General features: G+C 43.8%; 1 protein-coding gene across 1 annotated transcript; it reads right to left on the bottom strand.

The window, feature by feature from the left end:
* Positions 1-315: 315 nt before the first annotated feature.
* On the bottom strand, positions 316-25,528 carry LOC311610758 (NACHT, LRR and PYD domains-containing protein 1-like; the record flags this gene model as incomplete). Its single annotated transcript, XM_084862289.1, has 12 exons — positions 316-4,644; positions 5,018-5,062; positions 6,910-7,051; positions 9,435-9,560; positions 10,093-10,352; positions 16,314-16,537; positions 18,724-18,886; positions 19,469-19,596; positions 21,141-21,230; positions 22,513-22,683; positions 23,186-23,356; positions 25,434-25,528. The coding sequence occupies 12 exons, from the start codon at positions 25,526-25,528 to the stop codon at positions 4,358-4,360; spliced, it is 1,902 nt and encodes a 633-aa protein (XP_084718415.1). The 3' UTR covers positions 316-4,357.
* Positions 25,529-27,295: the final 1,767 nt, after the last annotated feature.

The following is a 27,295-nucleotide window of genomic DNA, read 5'->3' as shown; positions in this document are numbered from 1 at the left end:
CTGTGGATGGAGGATATTTCTTCCATTGATTTTTAGAGAGAGTGTAAGGGATGGGGAGAGACACACAGAGATAAATATTGATGTGAGAGAGGCACCCCAATTGGTTGCCTCCGGCACGTGCACCATCTGGGGTTGGGGTTTGAACCTATTACATTCCATTGCGCAGGCTGACACTCTAACCACTTGAAAATACTAGCCAGGGTTGCCTCTGTTGTTTTGTAAAATGAGGATGATACTGTAACAAGACAAACAATGGGTCCATGCTGCCTGTCACTACTCAATCCAATTAAGCAGAGACAGGGTTGGATCATATATGAGAATTTATTCCAATAATGCTGGCAGTTTGGGAGAATAGCAGGTTGTCCACAAACAACTGTTCTGCGCTCCACCATAAACTGACTGCTTTTATAGGTAGAAGTTCAAGGAAAGTAGGGAAAAGGGCAAATGGGCAGTTTACAGATACATGAAAAAGGGCTGAGGGTCTTCAAAGGGGTTGGTGATATGCAATGGCTGGGGTTACATGGGGAAATAAGGAGAGGGTAGGCAATGTGAGCAGTTCATAGGTAAGCAGAGGGCTTGGGATCTTCAAGGGGCTTAGTGATATGCAAAACTTGGGGTCTTCAAAGGGCTGGCAATTTTGGTTTCTGCAACAAAGTTGTCAATTTTTCCATGATAATCAGCAGCTCCAAATGGGGAGGGTGGGCTGCACTTCCAGGTGAGCTCCCAGGTCCTGAGTTCAGCTGCCACCAGGTTGGAATGTGCCTTCTTTAATGGGAATTAAACAACCACAGTTAACAGAACATGATTAACATTTCTTACAATACTAGCTGGTTCCCTAACATTTTATTTCTGCCCCCTTTCAGTAGTAGTGCCTGTCATCATAGGGTTTGTGATGATTAAATTTGTCAACTTGACTGGGCCACAGTGCCCAGATATTGGGTCACACATTATTCTGGATGTTTCTATGAGGGGTTTTTAGATGAGATGAACAGAAATTAGTAACACTGGAATTAGAAGGGCAGATTGCCCTCCACGTTGTGGTTAGCCCCGTGTAGTCAACCGAAGGCCTGAATAGAACAGAAGACTGACATGCCCTGAGCTAGAGAGAACTCTGCCAGCAAACAGCTGCATCAGCTCTTTCCTGGGTCTCTGCAGGTTTTGGACCTGCCAGTCTTCATAATTGTGTGAGCCAATTCCTTAGACTAAATCTCTCTTTATAAATATACACATCCTATTGGTTCTGTTTCTCTGGAGAACACTGTCTAATACTGATTTGTCATTAGGGTTAAATAATTTATACATGCAATACTTAAAGATTAGGACAGGAGTGGGTGGCTGTACTATCAGACTCTAACTTCAGTGTTTGCATCTGTTTGGATTCAGCTTCATGGGTGCCTATGTTCTCTTGCTCTTTGAACACACCGAAGGCTTCTGAAAATACCCCATTCCCTCAGTAAAATTGAGGGCCATTTGGGTCCCCCCAAAGGTCAGCCACTGTTTCTGTCATCTGAAAGGGACCAGGACAGGGCTGAAATTTGTCTGTCTGGCAGGGCTTAGAATGCATGGGCTCTTGACTTTGTGCAGGAAAGAATTCAAGACGTGGTGTAGGTGATTTTGAGAGTGTGTTTATAAAAGCAAAGGAAGGGCTTAGGATAGAAGAAGCAAGATCATAGTACCAGAATTGAGTCTAGGCAGACCATAGCAAAGGAAAGGAAGTCATAGGAACAGAATTAAGCCTAGGAGGGTCTCCTTTGTGCTCACTGAAAAGTTATTAAGAGGAGGGTTCCCAAAGCTTAGGAGAAAGAAAGTAAAATTATGTGCAGGAGAAAAGGGGTGGGGCACAGAGCATGCACTGGGCCCTTTGGGAAGCTATTTCTGTCTTTTGCAGGGAATTTTAAGGGAGGCCTCAATCAGAATATTCATCAGCTTTCGAGGTGTGTCTTTTACTATGCTGATGCATCAATATCTGATCAAATTCACCTCCATCTTGGATTTGTTAGGCTCTAATTATTATTTTTTTTTCTTTGTATTTATTCCCTGACTTTATTCATTTGGGTTTGGCTGGCACTAATGGCACTAATGGGTTTCTGTTACCTGTCTCTCTGACTGGGGTTATTTAAGCTCCCTGCTCTCTGGTTGGGAAGGAGAGATGCAAACCACCTGCTCCTAAGGGTCCTTGGTTAGGGAGGAGAGAGACTTGTGATTTATCAGCTGGATGTTAATTGCTCAGCTGTTCCTCTTAACTAGTTTGTCTCATTCCACTAGTTTTTTTCTCATTCCATTTGTCCAGGAATTTTCCTAGCTTCTTAGTATCCTGCCTGACATGACAGGAAGTGGGAGGTTGATCCTTGCAATGACTGTCTACCTTGTGGTCCCACAATTGGCAGAGCCTCCCTCTGAGAGTTGAAATTTGGAGGACAGTCCCTGGGACAGGCCCTGAGCAACCAGGCTTCACCTGCAGCTTCCTGTGGAGAGGAGCTGAGCTTCCTCTACAACACATGTGTCAAACACAAGACCCACTGGCCAAATCCAGCCCGCCAGGCCTTGCAATGTGGCCCGCACCGCGCTGTCATCACTGCACTCCTCTGTCAGTTTATGACATTGTCAGTTTATGACTGTTCAGTAAAACATTCGGCCCACGATTTAGGCTGGATTTTAGATTTTGGCCCCTTCTCTGATTGAGTTCGACACCCCTACTCTACAAGATTCTGGATTTTACCTTGAGAATGAATAAATTAGAACCAATAAATGGGCTCTATCCCATGCAATGTGACACCCAGTGCAGGGGTTGTCTTGAGACTATTCTTCCATGCTTCTCAGGTTCTTAAAGGAGAGCTTTGGCCTTTAGATGAAGAAAGAAGCTCTCAGACATATTGGCAGGTTTCTTTATTTCTCCTAAGATAGCTGAGGACATCAAATTAAGAATCAAATCGTATATCTGCCACCTTCAGCAGAAAACTGGGGACACAGGATTACACTTAAATCAACAAGTTCATTGTGTAAGCTTTCTTGATTTTGGAGGTGGAGAGCCAGAGTCTTGGGTGCAGAGTCCTGATGATATCATGCCTCTGCACAAGCTTACCTGCCTGGGATGAGAAAGCAGCCACAGTTACATGGATCTTAGTAAAAGAGTATTCTCAAGTACAGGCATCTGGCTAGACGCCATTTCCATTAGAGGGACAGCTCCAGGAGCTGGGATACAAAGTTCTAAGAGTTGGGATCCAAAGTTCAGTAGTTTCCTCATTCAGAAGAAGGTCCTGGCAGAGTTGGCCAAATGTGTTGAACATGTTAGCAATGTGACCTGAGCAAAAAAGTAATGAGTTCAGGAGGTGGTACCTCTGCACATTATTATGAAAGAACTGGGGCTTCTGTAAGGGCACAGGCAGTGGCACCTAAATCGGTGTAAGGGTATGGAATCACTTTTCATAGCAGGAGCTATCTAAGCTAAGATCGGGATCCATTCCCCCTGTGGCCTTGGTCTTCACCTCTCTTGTGGCTCTAGGAATCCAGTAGACTTCAGAATCAACAAGGCACAATTTGGACTAATAGACAAACACAGCTCAACATGGACAAGTGAAAAATAAATCTGTTTTTGCCCATACTCCTAGCCATTCCAAACCTTTAAGATATCCATTTCCACTGTCTGTCTTTAGCCAGAAGTGACTTTTTTTTTTTTTTTTGCATGTGAATGGCACAGGGCGTGCTGTGGTGGCCACTGGACAAGGCTCTTGGGTGAGGCTTCTATAGGTTGGAAGACATCATGCCAGCTCCAGAGACACATTCCTCCAGAGGCTGCCATTCTACTTGAACAGCTGGCCTGTGTAGGCAGTCTGGAAGCCTGTGTGGCAGCACTGAGCATGGACACATGATGCCCAGGAAAGCCATCATCAAAACACCATAATGTTAGAGCTAGAAGGCAACTTAGTAGGAAATGTGTTTGCTTATATATCATCTATCTATCTATCTATCTATCTATCTATCTATCTATCCTCACTGAGACATGATTAGAGAGAAGCCAGAGGGAGGGGGAAAAGAGAGAGAGATACATACATTGTTGTGAGAGAATAACATCAGCAACATTACACATTGCTTTCCATACATGTCATGACTGGGAATCAAACCTGCAACCCAGGTATATATCTTGACCAGGATTCGAACCAATAACCCTTCCATGCACAGGATGACACTAACCAACTGAGCCACTCTTGCTGGGTGGTGGCAATGTGTTTAGACTTGTAGAAACCTAGACCCAAAACGTGGACAGTCAGAGCCAGGACTCATAAGCAGGTGTTCAGACTTCAGCTGCTGAGCTTGTCTGTAGCCTCACCCCCCTACCCTCCTAGTCTCCTCCACTGCGTCACTTCTCCCAGAGTTCCTCAATTAGGTGAGGATGGGTCTCCTTAAGGGCTTGGAAGAGCTGTTCTTTGCAGGACCAGTCCCAGGACTTGCTGAAGCTGAACAGCGTCCTCATCTTGTCTGGATTGATGGGCTCAGCTCGCACCTTCTCATACTGCTCCTCGCTCAGCACCTGTCCATGCAGCTTGTCTAGGACTGCGTCCACTGAAGTAACTCGAGCCACCAGCTGTGCCCGATGTTGGTCCACAAAGTGTAGTGAGTCTGGGGCATCTGGGGGTGAAGGTGAGTCTGACAATGAATAAAGAAGGGCTCTCACCAAAGCTTCTACAGGCATCATCACCTGTAGTTCTGCACTCACCTGATCTGCATCGTTGGCTCCTCCCTCACCTATGAAAACATTGGACTAGCAGAGAGGTGCCTCTGCCTACCCTCAAATAACTGATGGAGGCATATTAGGTTGCCCATGGAAGGTGCCAGGGCCTCTGTGGGCAGAAATAAGGGTGATTGGAAAGGACTCTGCCCTGGAGTACACACCACTCTCCAAAGACCAATTCTTTGTGAGGTGTGAAGACTACCCTCTTTCTCTCCTTCCTTCCTCCCGGTCCAGGTAGCACACTCCCGAACTTCCATGGCTCATGTGGTCTCTAACTTTGTTACTGACCTGCTAGGGCTGGAGAGACCAGAGTAGCTTCAGGTCTGAGGTCTCCTGGAAGAAAAGGGATATGAATAAGCATCAGTATCAGTGGTAGTTATTAACACAAGCAGTAGCCTTAAAAATCCTACTCATGTCTCACTTCTGAGATTCTCTGATTCTTAGAAGTGGCTACAGACTAATTCTGATAGAAGTTGGAGTAAGCATTGTAAGGGCCCTTAGAGATTATGTAAGGGAATCCCTTCCATAAGCATATGGGGAAACTTAGTCCCAGAAGCCATGATCATAGACAGAGGGACACAGAGAGAGGGTAGTTTCTTCCTCAACAATGCAGACATGGTTTAATTTAGTCTTGGCCTGAATGGAACCCTGGTAGAGAAATAACCAAGACCCTTACAACATAGCTTCCACTATGAAATCTCCTTATTTTGAGCAGAAGGCTACCTCTTTGTCCTTGGTCTCTAGACTCACACTGTTTTGAATTTTGATATAAAAATCAATATCAAGAAAAACTTAGCAGTAGGGTAATGCATAAATTTCAATAGGAAAAAGAAACAACAAAGGAAGAGGGTTACAAAATTACTTGCATAAGGAGAGAAAGGGGGAGTCCACAAAGCCACTGTGGACACAGCTTGAGCTTTTGAGCAGACCCAAATTCAGTGTGACCTGACAGTGTGGGAGGGAAACCAACCAGGGGAGCTCTGGCTGTGGTGCTGGGAGCAGCAGTTCTCTGGGATGGAGGGAGGAAGGTGCTCCATGTCCTCCACGATGACTGGTCCTTATACTATTTATAAAGACTACGGCATGATATATGTACATACATCATGTATTTCATCTTTCCAACAACCCTACAATGTACACAATATAACCCTCTTTTTATAAATGAGACTCAGATGCGTTAAGTAATTTTCTCAAGATCACCCAGCAAGTAAGAGCCAGAGTAAGATTCAAATATGGTTTGATGCTGGGGCTGATTAGTCCACACCTGTGATTGCACCCAAGCCAAGATGGAGTCACAACCATTCTCTTTCTCTGCACTGGGAAGCCTGTTTGTAACAGCTCACATGGGCTGATTTTTCTAGAAGGACTTTTTTTGGGGGGTTACTTCTTGGGAGTATTAGTGCTGCTTTAAGAAACTGTAAAATTGCTCTAACCAGTTTGGCTCAGTGAATAGAGCATCAGCCTGCAGACAGAAGTGTCCCAGGTTTGATTCTGATCAATGGCATGTACTTTTGTTTCAGGCACATCCCCAGTAGGGGGTATGCAGGAGGCAGCTGTTTGATGTTTCTCTTACATTGATGTTTCTAGATTTCTACCCATCTTTCTTCCTCTCTGTAAAAAATCAATAAAGTATATTAAAAAAAAAACTGTGAAATTGCATTTATTCCTGCAAGTTCATTATTTGATTCCTATTGTATACTTTGAAATATCAGTGATCCAAGGTAGTGTATGTGCTAATGCCATAACTGGCTTAATTCATACAACCATATAAACTTCTGGTTATTATTTTCTCATCTCATGTTCAATCTATTATGAGAAACTTTGTCAAATGACTTGAGGGTTTCAAAATCTGTTAAATCAAGGGCAGCATAGAGACACCATGGTGTATGGGAGAGGGAATGGAGCTTAAAGTCAGATTTACTTGAGTTCAAATTCTAATCATGCCAGCTGTTATATAACTAGACAAAGTCACTTCCCTGGGCTATTTCTTCCCATCAGCAAATTGTGATCTCCCTCTCTCTCTCTCTCTCTCTCTCTCTCTCTCTCTCTCTCTCTCTCTCTCTCTCTCTCTCTCTCTCTCTCTCTCTCCTCTCTCTCACACACCACACACAGAGATGCAGACTCTTTAACTGACTTTCTGTTTCCCACCACTGAGCTCCCCGGACTTGTCTTGACTTTACCTGATTTCACTAAGGCCTCCCATACCACAGTCTCATCATCTTTGCTTTTAATCTGCAGCCGAATCCCCGGCCCCAAATGACCAACGTAGAACTCAGTGAAGAGCTGGGGTTTCCCAGGGCTTCGATAGCAGAGCTCCAGTTCCTGTAGAAAAAGCAGTGATGTGAGAAGCCACCATTCATCTCACAAGTGAGGTGTCTCCCCATTCTTGGCCCTGCTCAGCCCCATGGGGACCTTTGAATGATCTTTACTGAAACTAATGTCACTTCAGACATTGCTCTTTTCCTCGTTTTTCACAAATCCTAACTCAGAAGGAAGAGGACATGGCTGGGGTCAAGACTCATCTCTAATGTAGTGCTCACATATCTTTTTAATATATATATATATATATATATATATATATATATATATATATATATAATTGATTTTTTACAGAGAGGAAGGGAGAGGGAGAGAGATTTATAAACATCGATGAGAGAGAAACATTAATCAGTTGCCACTTGCACATCCCCTATTGGAGATGTGCCCACTACTAAGGTACATCTCTTGACCAGAATTGAACCTGGGACCCTTGAGTCTCCAGGCCAACGCTCTATCCACTGAGCCAAACTGATTAGGAGTGCTCACATATCTGAAACCAGATCCTTCTTTCTCCACCTCCTCCATCTTGAACTCAAATTAACATTTTTGCAACCCAAAGCCTGTCTTCTCAATGTATCCTAAGATTGACATACTTTCAATCAACAGAAAATTTATATGCTTGATACACTTTCAATTAATAGAAAATTTATATCCATCCTCTTTGCTAAATCACATTCAAGACAACTCTTGGTTTCCAATTGTCTTTCAAAAATGTTCTCTTCCCATTTTCCCCACCCTCAGTAAATGGCACTACCACCCCCTGAGCACTCACGATTCAGATTCAGGCATCATCTTGAACTCCTTCCTTTCGCTTTCATAAGCCAAGTCCTATTGGCTTTACCTGCAACATATACCCTCAATCTATCAGCTTATCTTCATCTCAGCTGTTTCTTCCATAATCAAGGCATCTGCAGCTCCTGCCTGTACTATAGCAACAGTCTTTGGTTTTTACTCTTGTCTTCTTATCACCCATTCTTACCCAGTAGCCAGAGACATCTTGTAAAACTAAAGCTAGTCTTGTATTACCAAGCAACAACCTCTGAGATCTGGTTATTGCACTTCAAACAAAATCTAAACTCCTGATCAGGGCAACATAGTTGATGGGCCCTAGGAAACCTCTGCCTCTTGTGTGACCCCACCTTATTTCTCTCTTTGCTACTTTCAGCGAGCTCTGCCACACTGACCTCCTATTTGTCATGTGGAAGGATTAAGGGTGCCTGCTCTTCTATCCTCTGGACCTGAAGTGATATGTTACAAATATTCACCTCCTAGGGCTCTTCTTGTCACTCGGGTCTCAGCTTATATGTTACTGCTCAGAGGTTCCTCCCCTGACCACCCAGAATAAACCAGCCCAGTCACTCTCTGAAGTGGCAGAGTTGTGTTTGTCATAATGTCATCTTCCCAAGGCACTGGGTAAATGCTTGATGAATGACTTAATCATGTTCCTCACCCCTTGTTGAGATCTGACACAGCAGGGAAATCTAAGGTATTCATTATTGGATTCATATTTCACAACTCAAAAGATATGTAACATTTCCTCATTACTCCTGGGAATATATTCCATCTGTCATTGTCACTTCAAGTGGTCCAAAGACTCATCTCAGAACAGAAGAGAAAGAAAAGATTAACTCTAGTTCAACAACAGATACCATTCATATGAAACTCTGATCCTCAGCAGCAAGATGTTGGCAATAGTGAACATTTGGATATCATGGATGAGTGTCCAGTGGACTGATGTCATTCGCTTTTGGTGAAAAGGGGAGACTGAGAAAGGATAAGAGACAACCCCTGATGTCCAGACCTGCTGTGATACTAGATCTCATTGTTATTACAAAATAATCTGATGATGCCATCTCTGTTGTGTTGTCCTCCTGTTGGACATACACAAAGTCACAATCGCCAAACATACCCCCACTGCAAAATTGACCATTTCAGCAATTATACCTTCACAATTCTGGTGCCTGCCCTTCTTAGAGAGAAAATGTGTAGAGGTTCCCAATCATAGAATTGCCCTAACTTCTTAGAATACCAGATCTAGACCAAATCTCTATTTCCTTAGATTTCCCCCCAGATTACCCAAATAAGGCCCAGGTCCTGAAATAGGTTCTTTCTGAGTCTCTTAATCTGAGGGTGCCCCATGGTTCTCATTGGTGTGGGTTCTCTCACTGCAGTGAGTAATAACTCCAATGTCTTCAGCTACATGTGTGTTCCTGGTGGTTTTGCTTGGAGAGCATGGACACACTATAGCCCAACACTTCTCAGTTCCCCTAAGTATCTGCCATACCCCAGTTGGGCATACCTTTTGGAAAGCTCTGAGACTTGACTCAAAGGTATTCCCAAACATGACCTCTGGCCTTACGGAGGTGGTAATATCTAGACTACTCACCTCAGGGAGTATTTCCATTTTCTGTGAACCAGACACAATATATCGGGAGCCTATGTGGAGCGGAGTCAGTGGGGGTGGCTTGTGTATTCGCACAAACTGGAACTTCTTTTTTTCATTATCTACAGCCTAAGGAACATAAAGAACACTGATCAAGAGAGGAGGGCCTCTGGGTCTTCCTCAGAGATTTCATGAATGACTTAATCATGTCTCTCATCCTTTGTTGAGATCTGAACAAAGTGAAGTGGGTTTTCACGTGTTGATGTTGTTGTTGCTGTTGTTGTTGGTGGTGGTGGTGGGCTATACCACAATGAGCTCTCCCTCCATTATCTCCCATGACTGCTACAGAAATCCCCCCACTTGGCCAGAGCTATGTTCAGGGTGGGAATTTGGGCACTGATAGAGAAGAAATGAGAATGGAGAAATGTGTACACCTCTGTGGATGGAGCCATCCCATCATTCTCATTCCTCGAAAGAGATTGCAAAAACGGTGTCCAGCAATGACTAATGGACCAGTGAGCCTAGTTGGGGGAGGTCTTAGGGACCTACAAGACTATTCTGTGTCTTATACTTATGCCCACTTGACACATCCAGGGGCATTCTGGATGCATGTTATGTCTTTGACAACCCACCCTCACCCCGTCTTCTCCTATTGGAGTACCTTCTCAATGGTGCAGTCACTGGGGAGTAGGTAGAGGTGGAAGTTGACTTCCTCAGGATGGAGGCGATGGTAGAGCAGCACATTGGAGATGACAGGGATGCTCAGGAAAGAGTGGATCTTCCTCAGTAGAACTCCCATGGGGGAGAAGCTGGGGTTCTCAAGGACTATGTAACGTGGCTCCACCCTTGTTGGCTTCTCCAGAAGTATCCCATCCTCTTTAAAGTGGGCGACTTGGAACCATGAGATGTCCACATGTTTCTCTGTGAAAAAATGGATTTGAGAGATGAGTACTTAGTGCCCTTACTGAGTTAGGCTTGTCTGAGGCAGTGTGGTCCTTGGGCAGGAGGTTCAGTGGCCTTGCTGGGGGACCCTGCAGGGAAGGCAGTGTGCCTGTGTCTGGGGCCTTTTGGGGTTGTGGTCAATAAGTCCTCTCCAGTTGGAGCACCGCTGGAATCTTCTTCTTTTTTTTCTTTCTTTTTTTTTTTTTTAAAAAATATATTTTATTGATTTTTTACAGAGAGGAAGGGAGAGAGAATAGAGAGCTATTGATAGAAACATCGATGAGAGAGAAACATTGACCAGCTGCCTCTTGCACACCCCCTACCGGGGATGTGCCCGCAACCAATGTACATGCCCTTGACCGGAATCGAACCCGGGACCTTTCAGTCCGCAGACCGACGCTCTACCGCTGAGCCAAACCGGTTTCGGCTGCTGGAATCTTCTTAAGCCAAACTTATACACAGGCCCAGGTTCTTGGGCTGGGAAAGATAATGACCCCATTGTTACCTGTGTTACTGTGCATTTTGTAACTATGGGGGGTCATGGAGTAATGCTGGCAGGTGTCTCTCCATGCAGATAGAAACAAGGAGAAAGAGAGTCGGAAATGGAGTGACCAAGATTGTGTACGTTTGTCATGTTTAGTCACCCACCATTTTCAGATTATTTTTGTGAAGAAACTCCTCCTCCATCATTATGTGCATCTTGCCAAAATATAAGCTGGTCCTCCCACTCAGGGAGCTTGTGACACAGGTGTGTGACCAAGAATTGACCAAGTGGATGCTCCTAACCAAGGCAGATACAGAGATGATGAAGCACAGATGAAAAGACAGATTCTTTTGGCAGCAGCAATGGGGTCAAGAGATTAGCAGCCACCATGCAAGGAGGGCCTTACAGTGGCTGTGTCTGTCCTAGAGGTCTCTCTCTATTTTTCCTGTTTGGACCTTGGCTGTGTTCTCATTTTCCCAACAGTCTTTGGTCACTGCCTTTTTTATTTTTTCCCCTGTAAGACTTTTTGCCTAATTGTTTCTTAAGTCTGTGAGCTACTCAATAATATTTTTATACATTCTTTTCTGCCCAAATCAACCTTAGTCTGCATGGGCACCAATCAGTATATGTAAGATTGACTTAATACCAGGAGGAGCCTCGGAGACTGCTATTAACTTTACTAATTTATCAAATGCTTAAAAATATTTTAAAAATATACTTTTATTAATCCTCATCCAAAGATATTTTTTTTCAATTGATTTTTAGAAAGTGGAGGGAAGGGGAGAGACAGAGAGAAATGTCAATGTGGGAGAAACACATCAATTGGTTGCCTCCCACACTTGCCCCAACTGGGGCTGGGGATTGAGTTTGCAACTGAGGTACATGCCCCTAACCAGAATCAATCCTGAGAACCTTCAGTCCAAGGGTTGGTGCTCAAACCACTGAGCCAAATGGGTTATGTCTATTAGTTGACTTTTTTGTATGAAAAATAGTATCTTGGTGGTGTATACCACCTGAGAAAATACAGAAGTATTTACCTCCGATCTCACTATTATTTTCGTCTTCCCCTTTTCCATTAGTCTTTCTCTGTAGCAACACCTTTTTGTGTTTCCACTTTTGTCATGTGGCTTTGTCTTTTGCCTTTCCCACACTGGTTTAAATTGTCCCAAGTGCCTGTGGACCTTTCTAGTGACTACAGGACATGATCCCTGCTAGTGGATGCAGCATTCCTTGTTCACCGCTTTCTTCTGGTTTCAGCGTTGGGGTTGTGTCCACCCTTTCGCCATGATAAATAATCCTGCAATTCACATGTTTCTGCAGAGAACTTTTCTATTTCCCTTGAGCTAATACCTTGGAGTTGATAAGTCCCAAGGAATGAGAAAAGGGTGTGAAAGGACATAAGCAATTCTATGATTTGCCATGTTTTGCTAAATTGCTTCTCCATGAAGTGACGCCCTTTGCATTGCTTTGGTGACACTAAGTGGTTGATACCTCGTCCTCCACAATTGAAATGTTCTCACATGTTAGTCAGGTGAACTGAAGCTCCTGGAGGGAATTGCTTTAGGGAAGGTCAATGAGTCACCTACAGCCTTTGGTTGAGATCCCTGCTCTCAGAACACAGTTTGCAGCACTACTCTGCCTGAATTCTGTTTTATTTAAAAAAAAATGTTGTTATGATGATGATCATTATTATTATTATTATTATTGTGTGTGTGTGTGTGTGTGTGTGTGTGTGTGTGTGCCTGAATTCTGGAAGGTGCTGTGTGTGCATCCACCTTGCCTTTTTGCTAGGATGACCCATTGTCTTTGCTCTCTCACACCTCTCTCCCCTCTGTTTTAGTGCTAAATCTTCACTAGTTACCATTACCTACTGACCCTGTCTACCAAGCCAGGTGCCCCTGGACCCTGGAGTCTCTCCTCTTGGGATTGGCCTCTGTTGCTCCTGTGCCTGCACTGTCTTCCTGATGAGCAGCTTGTATTGTATACTTAATCTTGTGGTCTCAACAAATGAGCCCTCTTTGGGGTCTGGGCTGTTCTTTGCTGTTTTAGTTTTCTCATTCTATTTTTTTGTTTGTTTGTTTCTACTAATTTCTAAATTCTTCTTCTTATATACATACGCATTTTTTGACTGAGGACCCTAATATTACAGTGTGTTTATTTAAAGTCTAAAGTAAACCAATACCTGTACCTGGAGGTGATACTGAATGGATTAACCTACTGGAAGAGGGCTATAATCCTACATAATAAAAGGCTAATATGCAAATTGTTCCCTCGGGAGTTCGACTGGGAGACCAGGAGTTTGATCGCTTGCTATGATGTCCATTGATCACCAGGGGCTAGCAGGGAACATGGCATGCAACTAGCGGTGGCAGGGTGGAACTGAGGGAGTGAGGAAAGGAGAAGGTCGGGAGGTGGGGAGGCAGGGAACCTAATTGGCCCTGATCACTGGCCAGGCCTAGGGACCTAACAATGAATGATTTTCATGCACCAGGCCTCTAGTTTAATATATCAATCAGTTATACATTGCTGAACTATGGTGATATGGTCTGAAAAATGTATCTTTCAGCAATTTAATCATTTTGCGAACATCATAGAGTACATATATACAAACCTAGGTGGTATAGCCTACTACACACCTAGTCTATATAAATTACCACCATCGTATGTTTTCTGTCATTGACCAAACTATTGAATGTGATACATGACTATAAGTGAAACATTAAAATTATGTCTCTTTATTATCTAAATGAACTGTACATATCATAAAAGTGCTTATAACTTATATAAGCTGTAACATGAATTGTTTATTAAATCATCTATACATATAAAATCCTAAATGAACGATGACTGAACGAATGAAAAATCGGTCACTGATGCATACTGACCACCAGGGGGTAGACGCTCACTGCACGAACTGCCCGTTCATGGTCAGTGTGTTCCCACAGCCAAACTCCTGTGGCCTCTCCCCCTGACTGGCCCAATCTGCCCCAGGCCCCATTTGGGGCAGGGAGACATCCCCGATTGGCCCCTATCGCCGCCCAGGCCAATGTATTCCACCTGTGCATGAATTCGTGCACCAGACCTCTAGTTCTATCATAATTAGGGTTTCTGTCTGAATCATGATTTGACTAGGGAACTGAATCAGGTTCTTCCAACTTTCACATAAAATTGATAGACATTAGTTCTGTGGCAGCTGATGTCATCTGGGGTGCATCTGATGGTGCTCATGGCCTGGGATGGGAAGCCTGTGTTGCCTCAGCCTGCACAGGTGCAGGCCCATTACTTGACTCTGTGGCCAACACTGGCTGACGTTGTCAGGTCACTTGTGGTCTCAAAAAGTGGAGAATTTATTTTTCCTGATCAGGACGGAAATATTTTATCATTTTAACCCAGAAGTCAGTTCTACTGTGGCCTTTACCCTCCTTGTGAATTATACACTAAGACCTTTGTATTCTTTAGCACTCTACTTGCTGTTTCTGTTGACAGTTCTGAGAGTTTTTTCTCTCTTTAAACATATTAGACATTATTATTGTTTCCTTACCCTGCTGTGTGTCAGTATCTTTCCTGATTATTTTATCTTGTATAACACACCCTCTGTCTGAGATTATTTTGTGGAAAGATATGTTGGTTTTAGTTTGTTTTAAAATGTTTATCTCAGATACTTCTTAAACAATAATTTTTCTGTGGTTGTAATTCTTGCTTAGCAGTTATTTGCTTAATACTTTGAGGTTTTTATTCCATTGTCTTCTGTGGCCTTCCATTATGACTGTTCAAAATCAGTTGTCATCCTACTTACAGTACCTTCCTCCATTATCTTTGTGGCTGCTGTTAAAATTTGCTTTTAGATGTCTGTATTCTGTAGATTCACTTCAATGGGTCTAGTGCTGATTTCTCTCTGTTCTTCTTTCCTGCTTTGAATTTTTGGGATTTCTCCTTCTTACAGCAATTATAGAAATTTATTGGAAATTCTCTCTTTGAATATTACGTTTTCCACTGTCTGTATAGTATCCTTCTAGAATTCTGATTAGATGTATACTAGGCCTCTTGTTATCTTCTATGTCACTTAATCTTTTTTTAATCTATACTTTATCTATTTAGCTTATTTTCAAACTTGATTTATCATTTTTAGTGGCTTGTTTCTTGCTCATATTTTAAGGCTGTTTTATTAAGCATAAGAAACATACTTATTTTGCAATCTCCTTTTGATAACTTAAATGTCTGAGGTCTTTTTTTTTTTTTTTTAATATGGAATGCTTCATGAATTGGCATGTTATCCCTATGCAGGGGCCATGCTAATCTTCTCTGTATCATTCCAATGTTAGTGTATGTGCTGCCGAAGCGAGCACTGTCTGAGGTCTTTATGGGACTGATATCTGGTTGAGGTTTCTGTTGGTTTTCAGTGCTTTTGAGGTTTTGACTGTGAACTTTATACTTTCTGGAACTTTCCTGTGGGAAGTCTTTTTCTGTGGGATAGCTTCGGATAACCATGCAACTCCATGACTATATCTCTTACTGAAATGCCCTTTTTTTTTGTGGCTTGAGCTCTCATATGGAGTCTGGTGACATGGTTTCTCCTCCTTGCCTTTAGCAGTAGCAATGACTTCCCATGTTAATTTTTAGGTGCCCCAACCTTTCTTGTTCGTTCACTTAGCCTTACTTTGCAAATGGTCTTGTGTTTGAAAAGTTTCTTCAAAAATCTCTAATGAATAAACATATCATGTATTTTCTGTTGGGACCCTGAATTATACAATGTATGTGAAGAGAACTTAATAAATGATAGCTATTATTGTTATTGAGGAGATCCCTTCCTTCCTTCCTTCCTTCCTTCCTTCCTTCCTTCCTTCCTTCCTTCCTTCCTTCCTTCCTTTTTCCCTCCCTCTCTCCCTCCCTCCCTTTCTCCGTTCCTCCCTCCCTCCTTCCATTCCTCCCTCCCTCCATCCCTCCCTCCCTCCTTTCTTTTGGTTAATCCTCACCTGAGGATATTTTTTTCATTGATTTTCAGAGAGAGTGAAAGAGACAGAGATAGATAGGTAGAGAGAAATCAATATTAGAGCATTGATGTTACACATCGATTGGTTGTCTCCTGCACGTGACCCAGCCCGGGCCAGGGATTGAGCCTGCAGCCAAGGCATGCTCCCTTGCCCTGAATCAAAACCAAGACCCTCAGTCCACAGACCAATGTTCTATCCACTGAGTCAATCTGGTGAGGGTGAGGAAACCACTTCCATTGAAGGAAACTTTTCAGGATTTCAGGCAAAAATAATTATGATGCTTGGGGACACAGTGTTTCAAAACAGATATGCCCAGAACACTGTGGAATGAGAAAGAAAGCTGCTATAACTTTCTCTCAGTCTATCTAAGGAAGCCACAAACTCCCCTCAGGATATTGCCATTGGAAGCCATTTTGGGCCCATTCTCACCACCATCACCTTCCCCCACACCTCTCTCTCACTCACCTTGGAGGGCTATAAAGTGAGGGAGATATACAGCTTCCACAGCTCCTGGTTCAGCCTTGATGTCAAAAAGAGGCCCTGCAACCATCCAGCTGTGCTGTGGGACAGTCTGGTCCAGGAACTGGTCCCAAGCACAGAATTCAATCTCAATGGTCACTGGCCGTCTCACCACAAAGCAGAGCCTCATTTTGGAACAGTGGTAGGAACCAGCCACAGGGAAGTGAACTCTGGGGATAGCAGAGAGAGGTAGACATTGAATTAATTACTCCACACAAGCTCACAGACTACCTACTGGATGCCCGACCCCCTGCAGTGCACTGGGTATCTATTAAGGTAGCTGTAAGCTCAGATGTGACAGCCAGAAGGATTTGGAATTGAGACTTGGGTCCTCTGCTCGCTACTGTGGATCCTTCAGCAAGGCATTGAATTTCCATAATCTCAGATTTCTTATTTGTAAATAAAAGAAATAATAGTACCATCTCATAGAGTTGTGAATAATATGTGACCTAATGTATGCTGATGGCTTAATATCTATTTGGGGGTGGTGAGCTGTCTCTATAATGGTGATGATAAAGTAAATAATAATAACATAATCCTGTCTAATAAAAGAGTAATATGCGAATTGACTGTCACTCCAACACACAAGATGGCTGTCCCCATGTGGACATAAGATGGCTGCCCCAAGATGGCCAGCAAGGGAGGGCAGTTGTTTGGGACCAGGCCTTCAAGGGAGGACAGTTGTGGGCAATAAGGCCAGTAGGGGAGGGCAGTTGGGAGGGACCAGGCATGCAAGGGAGGGGCAGTTGGGGGCGATCAAGTCTGTAGGGGAGAGTAGTTAGGGGTTACCAGGGTGGCAGAGTAGGGAAGTTGGGGACAACTGGAACTGCAGGGGATGACAATGGTGGGGAAAGGGGGAGAACCAAATTCTACAGAGGAGAGTAGTTGTGGGGGGACCAGGCCTACAGGGGAGGGAATTTGGGGGGACCAGGCCTGCAGGCAAGGGCAGCTGGGGAGGACCCAGGCCTGTAGGGGAGGGCAATTGGGATGGGGAACAGACAGCAGGGGAGAGCAGTTATGGGTGATGAGGCTGGCAGGGGAGGGCAGTTAGGGGTGACCAGGCTGGCAGGGGAGGGCAGTTAGGGGCAATTGGGCTGGCAGGGGAGGAGTTAGGCATCAATCAGGCTGGCAGGGGAGTGCTTAGTGGTTGATCAGGTTGGCAAGAAGAAGTAGTTAGGGGCAATTAGGCAGGCAGGCAGGTGAGTGGTTGGGAGCCAGCAGTCCTGGATTGTGAGAGGGATGTCTGACTGCCTGTTTAGGTTCAATCCTACCGGGATTGGGCCTAAATGGGCAGTCAGGCATCCCTCCAGGGGTCCCAGATTGGAGAGGGTGCAGGCTGGGCTGAGGGACACCCCCCCCTACACATGAATTTTGTGCACCAGGCCTCTAGTTAATAATAAAATAGGATAATTTTCTTGTTTTTGAAGGGTGTATTTTTCAACAATTAATAATAATCTATAGGATGATATTATTGATAACTACTTGGAGCTGAAAATAACACTTGCAGAAATATTACAGAGACTTCCCCTAGATCCCCATTGGTAAAGAGTGGGCTCCTGGGATGTCACCTTCTGTGTGTATAAATAAGGAGTAATAGTCCATTCCATTGAGATCATGTCCGTGACAGTGAGTGGAAATGTGTTATGTAAGAGATTAGAACTAAGATTATAGACATTTATTACTTAGGACTGGGAGCCCTTGCAAGGCAGGCTGTCATATTCATCTCATGGCCCCTGTTACTGGTATGGTACTTTGCACAGAGCAGATGCTAATAACACTGGGTAGCTGGAAATGAGATTTTTGAAACATAACAAACCAAATGCAACCAGTGGACTTTGTTTGGATCCTGATTAGAACAAACAACCTACAAGGACACATTTTGGATAATTGAGCATATTTGAATACAGACTAGGTATTAGATGGTCTGAACATGACTTATTGTAAATGTCAGATATAATGGCATTGTGGTTATAGGAGAAAAGGTCTTCATTTGTAGTCTTCAAAATGCATCACAAAACATTTATGGGTAAAATCACCTGATATCATGGATTTAAAATACTATAACAACAAAAGAGTGGGAAAGTGAGTAGTTAGAACATATTTGGTAAAATGATTGTTGAAGCTGAATAATGGGTAAGTGGAAGTTCCTTAGACTCTTTTTTAAACTTTTCATAATAAAATCTCTGTTTCCATAATAAAAGCACCAATCCAGTACCTCAGCCCTGTCTCTGCCTAGTGACTTGGCAATGGGAGAGGAAGCAATGCCATGAGTGGGGTGTTGAGTGACTATTGGGACCCAGTGTGGGCATGTCAGGGGTTGGGGGCCAGCCTGGCACAGTAGAGCCCCCACACTTACCGGTACAGACTCCTCTCTTCGTCCACCACCTTTAGAGACACAGACCCTGAGGGACCCCAGAAGACATCATCTGTCCCTTTAGACTCCACTGGTATGTCCCCCAGAGGTTTAGGTGAAAACAGACAGAAGGGCTTCATCATTACTACTTGCCGGCAGCTCTCCTCTGGAACAGGCAGTGCAATGGTCAACATTAGGGCTCCTGGCTGCCTCCCCCAATCCCTAACCTATACCAAGGAAGGGTCTTCCCAAAGCTTGTCTGTCTGGACATGGGCAGGGAGTGTGTCTGTATCCTCTGTCCCTGCTCCTGGGGCTGCCTGCCTGCTATCTGAGGAGGCCCAACTGCTGCCCTCTGACCCCAACCCTGCCCATCTCCCTCTTCCCACTGGCATAGAGACATTGCTAGTCCCAGCTCCAATGGCAAGGTAACTTGTGAAAGGAACATGGCTCAAAAAATGGATGGGCAGGGATGCAAATGGCCTTGGGAGACTGGACCACAGATCAGAGTCTGAGACACTCCAGGGATATTCTGGGGAGGAACAGGCTCAGGCCTGAGGCTGGAGAATGAAAGCAGAGATTTGCCAGTTCCCAGGGTCTAGGTGTGGAAGATCTCATATGGAGCAAGTTCCTGTAGGAGGGCATTTTTCCATGTCCCACACCTGAGGCAGGAGCATGGTGGGGCTCATCTTCCACATTCTCCCTCTCTCATCCCAAGTCATGGTGCTCCCAGCCTAGTCCCTCAAAGTACCTGATTCAGGTTCCCGCCATTTGGGTGTAGTTGGTTTATAATTCATCTTTTCTTCTAGATCTTTTTTAATGATAGTCATATTTTGTGTCCTCGCTGTCCCCGGGATATTGGAGAAAATTGAGGTAGGTCTGCAAAAATAACATACTCATTTAAATTCAACCATGTAAGTTTGAACTCATGACCTTCATCTGAAATTCTCCCATAGACCCTGCCTCTGTGATGGCCCCCATACACCCCCCCATTAATGCTGGAAATGGGGCGTAGTCCTCATTCACTTCAAGATTGGATTGGCCACTTTGTCACTGGTTCTAGAATAGCTCTCTACCTCCACAGTCTCCACCCTAGGTCTAGGCCCTCCACCCTGCCCTTTAAGTTCCCCTCTTCTTCTCTTGTTCACCTCCCAGCCATTTCTGCACAGCAGTTGATTTTTAATAGGAACCTGACTGAGCACATGGCTGCTGAAGCCCTGAAATCTATTGCTTTTGGGGGGAGTAGAATGCAAAATTCTTAACATGGCCAAAAGGCCTACTTATGCCCTGTTCCTCTAATTCCATTGAAGCCTTATCTCCATTCCTACCTCTGCCATTCTTCCTGCTCTCTCAGCTCTAGTCCAATGCTTCTCAAAGCCCATACCTGGAAGCCTAGTTCAAACACATATTACTGGGCCCACCCCATAGATTCTGATTCAGCAGGTATGCAGTGTAGCCTGACATTTACATTTTCAATGAGTTCTCAGGTGATGCTGATGCAGACAGTGCTGATCCACACAGGCCACATTTTGAGTAGCATTGCTCTGGCTACCTGGCTTCCTTCTATTTCTCCAAGGAGCTGAGATCAGATCTCTATCTATCTCAGCCAGGAATCTACTCACTCTCAGCCCAGCTAAGGCCTCGAATCTTTCACAACTCAGTTTAGGTTGTTTGGAGAGAGTTTAATAGGCCAATCAGTGTATTGACCCTGATCCTGGACATAATGATACAGGTGTGTGGGGACAGTGGGGAGGCAGTAACCTAGGACTGTGTCCCTGCTGTATTAAGCTCCTGGGAGTTGGGCCTGTGTTTAGGGTTCTGTGGGTCTGAGGGTAATGGTTGTTTCTTGAGGAATGGCTCCTCCTAAGCCTAGGAGCCCTCTCCTTCCATGTCAGGTGAGGCAAAGAAGTCAGAACCAGGCACAGGTGTACTTGGCAGTCACAGGCTGGAATACACCAACATGAAAGGCCACGGGGCTGCGAGAGATGCCCAGGAGGAGCTGGATTCTCCTGTTCTCAAGGCTTCTCCTTAGCCTGGCTCTGTACATGGATGTTTATATGTATGGAGAGTAAAGGAGGGTGGTTTTTTTCCACCCAAAGCTCCATCTCCTTGTTTTTGTCTCCCCCTTCTGGTCATTGCTTCCCATGTTCTAACTGCCACCAACTCATTCACTTTTCTTCATTTATTCATCTCCTTACTTAATGCTTGGAAGGATTTAAGCAAAGGAGGGGCATATTCTTATTTGGACTAAACAAACACACAAACAACCAACCTCACTCTGGCTGCTGTGGTAAACCAGCTTCTTCCTGCTTCTGACTGTCTTGGCCTCCAACTGCACCCCACTACTTGCCCATGTCTCTGGCATGTAGGATTCAGCCCTGGGCCTGGGTCAGCTCGAGGGAGTTCTGTGTCTCCCTTCTTACCCATGCGGGATGGGGAGAGTCCTGGGTGTCTCCCGCTGCAGGAGCCTCAGCATCTCTGCCACCTCCTCACTCAGCCCAGTCTGATCCAGCCTGCAAGCACAAAGGAAACCTACTTATCCTGGGACCCCCACAGAGTGTCAAGGGCCTTGGGCCCAGAAACATGGAATCTTCCATATCCTGCAGGAACCTCTTGTTTTTGAATTGGAAAAAAGAGTTAGGAGGTTTATTAGGGAGTGTAGTTGGGTTAACACAAGGGGAAAGGAAGGGAGGAACAGGACTGGGCAGAGGAAAAGGTTGGGCTGTGATGCAGTCCCAAGGGGCACAGCTCACTTTGAGGGACTTCTGATGTGAGCATGACCCTCCAGGGCTGTTCCATACTTGGAGGAAGGTTTTTATATCACTACACCAGTCACTGGATGCAGACCATCACAAGAGGGCAGTGACCTTGTGTGAGATGGCCCTAGTTGGTAGAGGTCATCCTTGTAGCTGGCAGCACTCTAGGGTGGGGGTCGGCTCTTCATTCCTTCAAGGGGACTGGCAGCACTTCACAGCATCCACCAGAGGACAGCCAGTGTCCATGGCCTCAAATGACCCCACAGGAGTAGGTCCTGGGATTTCCTTCTCAGAGGATAGGAGGCTTCCTGGAGAGAAAGTGCCCTGTTTCCACTTTCACATGCCCTGTGCTCTGGGGTTTCTGTTGAACTTGGGATAGCTGCTGCCTGATGTCACTTCCCCAGAGAGGCCCTCCCTTCCCCTGAGTCTAATTCCACACCCCCAACCCCCTGTTAAACTCTCATAACACAGTGCACTTTCCCTTCACATACTGCATGGAGCTCAGAGATACACACTGTGTGTTAGCATGTCATCAGCATCTGTCTCCTTCTCACTGGAGTGCAAGCTTCAGGAGGCAGGACCCTTGTCTGTTGCTCACTATTGTCCCCTCAGTGCCTGGCCCAGTGTTTGACACATGAGAGGCCTGATATGAATGGATGAATGAGTGAATGAAAAAGACCAGGAAGGAAGGAGAGAAGGAAGGAAGGAGAGATTATCCTGGATGGAGAAATGAACCTAGTGTTCTCTAAGAACATGTGGTCTCACTCATAATTATCATTTCAGCTTCTCAAATCTGTTTCCAGTGCTGTTATTCTTTTTATTTCATCACATCTATGAGTGGATATGGTAGTCCTGTTACAAAGATAAAGAAACCAAGTCTCATGGCCTAAGTCAGTGGCAGATCCAGTAGGGATGGCAGGCTGCCCATGCATTTTTCTGCCCCTTTACTTTCCCTGTCCAATTCAGGGTCCCCACACCCCTTTCCACTGCTCTCCCTCCCCTTCCCTGTCCTCAGCCCAGAAATGACCCAGGGCCTTACCCCAGGTGCTTGAGGTGGCAGTTCGATTGCCTGAGCCCTTCACAGAGCAGCCTGACACCCTGGTCGCCCAGGTCGTTCTGCTGCAGGTCCAGCTCTGACAGCATGAAGTTGTATCTGATCATGGAGACCAGGTCCTGGCAGCAGCCAGATGTGAGGCCACAGCTGACGAGCCTGTGGGAGAAAAGCACATGGGCCGGAAGTCATTGTTCACAAGACCCTCTGCTCAGGGTAAAGGGGGTCTGATTTCCCTCTCTCACACCCATGGCCCTTTGGGGGTCCTTGGTGACATAAAGGAAGATAAACACGTGTCTAGTTAATAGTAATCCGGGAGATTTTAATTTTCTCCTGCCGCCAGGGAACCCCTCAGGATCAGAGAACTTCACTTTCTCACTCCAGTGAGATTCCCAACAATCTTGCAACTGCCCACATCAACATTATATGATTTATTTATCCATGTTCCACTTGTGCACTAGGTCTGACGACATTGGCTCTACCAAATGCCCAGGTAGCTGACACAGGAGTCTTTGGTTGGTTTCAACAGTAGGGTGTCTGCTTGCTTCTAACCCAAATCACCCCATTGTACCTAGCTCTCAGCTTCTCCCTGATCCAAGGTCTTAGGCAGCTCCCTCTCCTTTGCCCACCCCTCAAAGTAGTGTCAAAGAAGAGCAATTACAGCAACCGCCGCAGCTTGCAGAAGGAACGTCTCAGTTCCTGGAAAAGGCCCTGGGCTCCGGTGTCCAGGAGCTGGTTGAAGCTCAGGTCCAACTCTGTCAGGTACCAGCTGGTCTTCAGCCCACGGGCAAGGGCCTTGCAGCCTTTTGCTGTGAGGCCGCAGTTGGCCAACCTGTGGGAGACAAACACTTTTAGCTGTGAATTTCCTCACCTGTTGATTCCACAGATGCCCACGAGCACCCATGGGCACCTCTTCTAGGTCAGGGAGTAAGTAAGACCCCCCTCCCCAAGACCCCCAGAAATGCACAGGAATTGAGGGAATGACATAGAAACAAAGACAAAAAATCTTAAAAGAAGCAAGATAAAGGCAGTTACTTTGGGGTTGCCTACAAAGGGGTTGCCGTTGACTGGAATCAAACCTAGGACTCTTCAGTCTGCAGGCTGATGCTCTATCCACTGAGCCTAACCAGTGTTCATGCAACCCCTCTCTTGTCCTTCTGTCCCAGTAGGTCCAAGCCTCCTTCTCCTGTGCTTTTGATTCCACACCCTTCCCTCTGCCTCCCCTCTGACCTATACTTTCTGGAATCCCCTCTTCATATTTCCAGTCTCTCCTTTATCAATTCTTTCTGCTTTGTCCATGTACTGTGCTCAATTTTACATGTCCATAAAATCAGAATCCTTGAGTCTAGCATATTCAACTGATTTCCAGAGAAACCCAATTATTAGTTAGGACTTTGCTTGAAGGTCTTAGATATTCCTATATCCAAAGGCAGTTAAGTCTTTCAGTTCTTTCACATAGAGTCAACTTTTGTAGTGAGGAAATAGTCATGGCTGCCTAATCCATCATTGGTATTCTCATGAAAAATCTCTTTTATTGCACTGCTCCACTGAGTCAGCATGAATTAGGGATCCTGACTTTCATGATGAAGTGCTGAAGGTGGTTCTGGGCTGTGTGCTCACTGAGTTCTAGTCCCAGTTCCCCCATTTTTAGCTGTTTAAATTTGAGCAAGTTGGTTCACTCCACTGAGCTTCAGTCCTTTACATACCTGGAAAGTGGATGTGCCCGCAACCAAGGTACATGCCCTTGACCGGAATAGAACCCGGGACCCTTCAGTCCGCAGGCTGATGCTCTATCCACTGAGCCAAACAGGTTTCGGCTGTTTTTAATATTTTGTTGAGAATTTTCATATCTATATTCATAAGAGATATTGGTTTGTAGTATTTTTAATACCTTGTGATGGCTTTGCTTGTCTTTGTGAGATTTTGATATCAGGGTAATGTTGCTGTCATAGAATGAGTTGGCAATTACTCTCTCTTCTATTTTTCCCCCCCAGAGTTTGAGAATATTGGTGTTAATTTTTCTTTAAAGGTTTGGTGGACTTAATCAATGAAGCCATCTGGGCCTAGGCTTTTCTTTGTAGGAATGTGTCTGTGTTTTTTTTAAATTATTTTAATCTCTTTACTTGTTATAGTTTTATTTAGACTACCTAAATCTCCTTGAGTCAGTTTCAGTGGTTGTGTTTTTCAGGAAATGGTCCATTTCATTTAGGTTATCTAATTTGTTGACTTCCAGTATTTAATATTTCTTTAAAGTTCTTTAAAATATTTTTTTCTGTTAGGTCAATTGTGGTCACCTCTCTTCCATTCCTGATATTAGTAATTTGAATTGTTTCTCTTTTTATTCTAGTCAGTCTAGTTAAAAGTCTGTCAATTTTGCTGAGTTTTGCAAAGAACAAACTTTTGGTGTCATTATTTTCTGTATTGTTTTTGTAGTCTCAGTTTTATTTATTCCCACTCTAGTTCATATTATTTTCTTTCTTTGGCTTGCTTTTTTTTTTTTTTTTTTTTTTTTTTTTAAGACTTTTTATTTATTTCGGCGAGGGAGAGGGAGAGAGAAAAACATCAATAATGAGAGGGAATAATTGATTGGCTGCTTCCTGAATGCTTCCTACTAGAAATCTGGGCCACAACCCTTGATGGGAAATGAACCCGGGACTCTTCAGTCTGCAGGCCAATACTCTATCTACTGAGCCAAACAGCTAGGGCCAGCTTGCTTTTTGTTATATTTTTCCTTTTATTATTTCTCTTTGATTCTTAAAAATTGAACTTTAAGTTATTGATTTTAGTTCCTTCTTTTTCTCTCCCTTCTCTTCCTCTAACCACTTTCTCTTTCTTTTTTAAATATACTTTTGTTTTGTTTGAATAGTTTAGTTTTCAAAAACACTTGGGCATAAACAGAGATTTCTTACATAGCCTTGGCCCCTACATGCACATCTTTCCCATTATCAACATCTGGAAGCAGACCAGTGAAGTTGTTGCAGTCAGTGAACCTACACTGACACATCATAATCATTCTTTAGTTTACATTATGGTTAACTTTTGATGTTTTGTAGTCTATGCTTTTTGACAAATATAAAATGACATATATCCAACATTCTTGTGTCATACAGAATAGTCACTATGCTCTATCATTTTTCTCTCCCCTCACCCACTGGCAGTTACTGATTTTTTTTTTTTTACTGCATTCATATTTTTGTGTGTTTTTTTTTTTTTTTAACTTTTACATTGTTGTGATCATACAGCATGCAGCTTTTCATATTGTGTTTTTAATAATAATATGAATTTATAGTTTCCCCATGTGTTTTAATAGATTTATGACTCATTTTTGCACACTGAGTAATATTCCATTGTATTAATGTACCACAATTAATTTATCTGCTTGTTTTTAAGTCTGGGCAATTATAAATAAAGCTGCTTTAAACATTGTTGTATAGGTTTTTGTATGGATATAGGTTTCAACTCATTTGGGTAAACTCCAAGGAGCATGACTGCTGGATCATATGGAAAGGGTGTGTTTAATTTTGTAGGAATCTGCAAAGTGGCCACATTATTTTATATTCCAACCCGCAATATATGAGGATTTCTTTTGCTCCACAATCTTGTCAGCATTTGGTGTTGTCCGTGTTCTCTATTTTGGTGATGCTAATGAGTGTGCAGTTTATCCCTTTTTCTTTTTTAAATCTAGGCATTAATATCTATACCTTTCTCTGTCAACACTGATTTAGCTGCATCAAATAAGATTTGGTATGGTGTTTTTCATCTCAAAATACTTCTAACATATATATATTTTTATGAATTTCAAAGAGGTAGAGAGAGAGAGATAGAAACATCAATGATGAGAGAGAATCATTGATTGGCTGCTTCCTGTATGCCCCCTACTCGGGATCAAGTCCCCAACCCAGGCTTGTGCCCTTGACCATGCCTTTTATTTACTTATTTATTTATTTATTTATTTATTTATTTACTTAATTGTTTGTTTGTTCATTTTTCTTTTAAAATATATTTTATTAAATTTTTACAGGAAGGAAGGGAGAGGGATAAAGAGTTAGAAACATCGATGAGAGAGGAACATCAATCAGCCTCCTCCTGCACTCTCCCAAGGTACATGCTCTTAACCAGAATTGAACCTGGGACCCTTCAGTCTGCAGGCCTGTGCTCTATCCACTGAGCCAAACTGGTTAGTGCTGTTTATTTATTTTTCACAAATTTAAGAAAAATATATTATTCCTTTATTTTAGAGAGGAAGAGAGAGGGAGAGAAAGCATCAGTGATGAGAGAGAATCATCACTTCAGTCCTTCACTCGCACCACTGGGGATTGAACCCACAACTTGGGCATGTGCATTTATCAGGTATCATAACCACTGGATTTATGGGTCAATGCTCAAACCCTGAGCCACATCAGCAGGGCTCAAAATACTTTTAAATTTCCCTTATGATTTCTTCTTCCACCCGTTGTTTATTTAAGGGTATATTGTTTCATTTCTGTGTATTTGTGAATTTCCTAAATTTCCATCTATTATGATTTTCAATTTCATATAATATAATTTGTATGACTATAATCTTTTTAAATTTGCTGAGTTTTATTTTATGGGGCATCTTATTTTAGTATACACCTTTATTTGATACTAGTTGGACATCTCTCCTAGGTACCTCAAAGGAACTTGACTTTGCTGCACATGTATAAAATCACACTCATGACATCCCATCCCCCATCTACCCTCTCCCAGTATTTCCATCTCAGTGAAGGTGCCATATCCTATGCATATCTCT

Source organism: Pipistrellus hanaki, assembly GCF_964339955.1.
Source record: "Pipistrellus hanaki genome assembly, chromosome: 16".
Classification (NCBI taxonomy): Eukaryota; Metazoa; Chordata; class Mammalia; order Chiroptera; family Vespertilionidae; genus Pipistrellus; species Pipistrellus hanaki.
The sequence above is the reverse complement of the archived record's forward strand: the minus strand, read 5'-3'. Positions and strand labels throughout refer to the sequence as shown.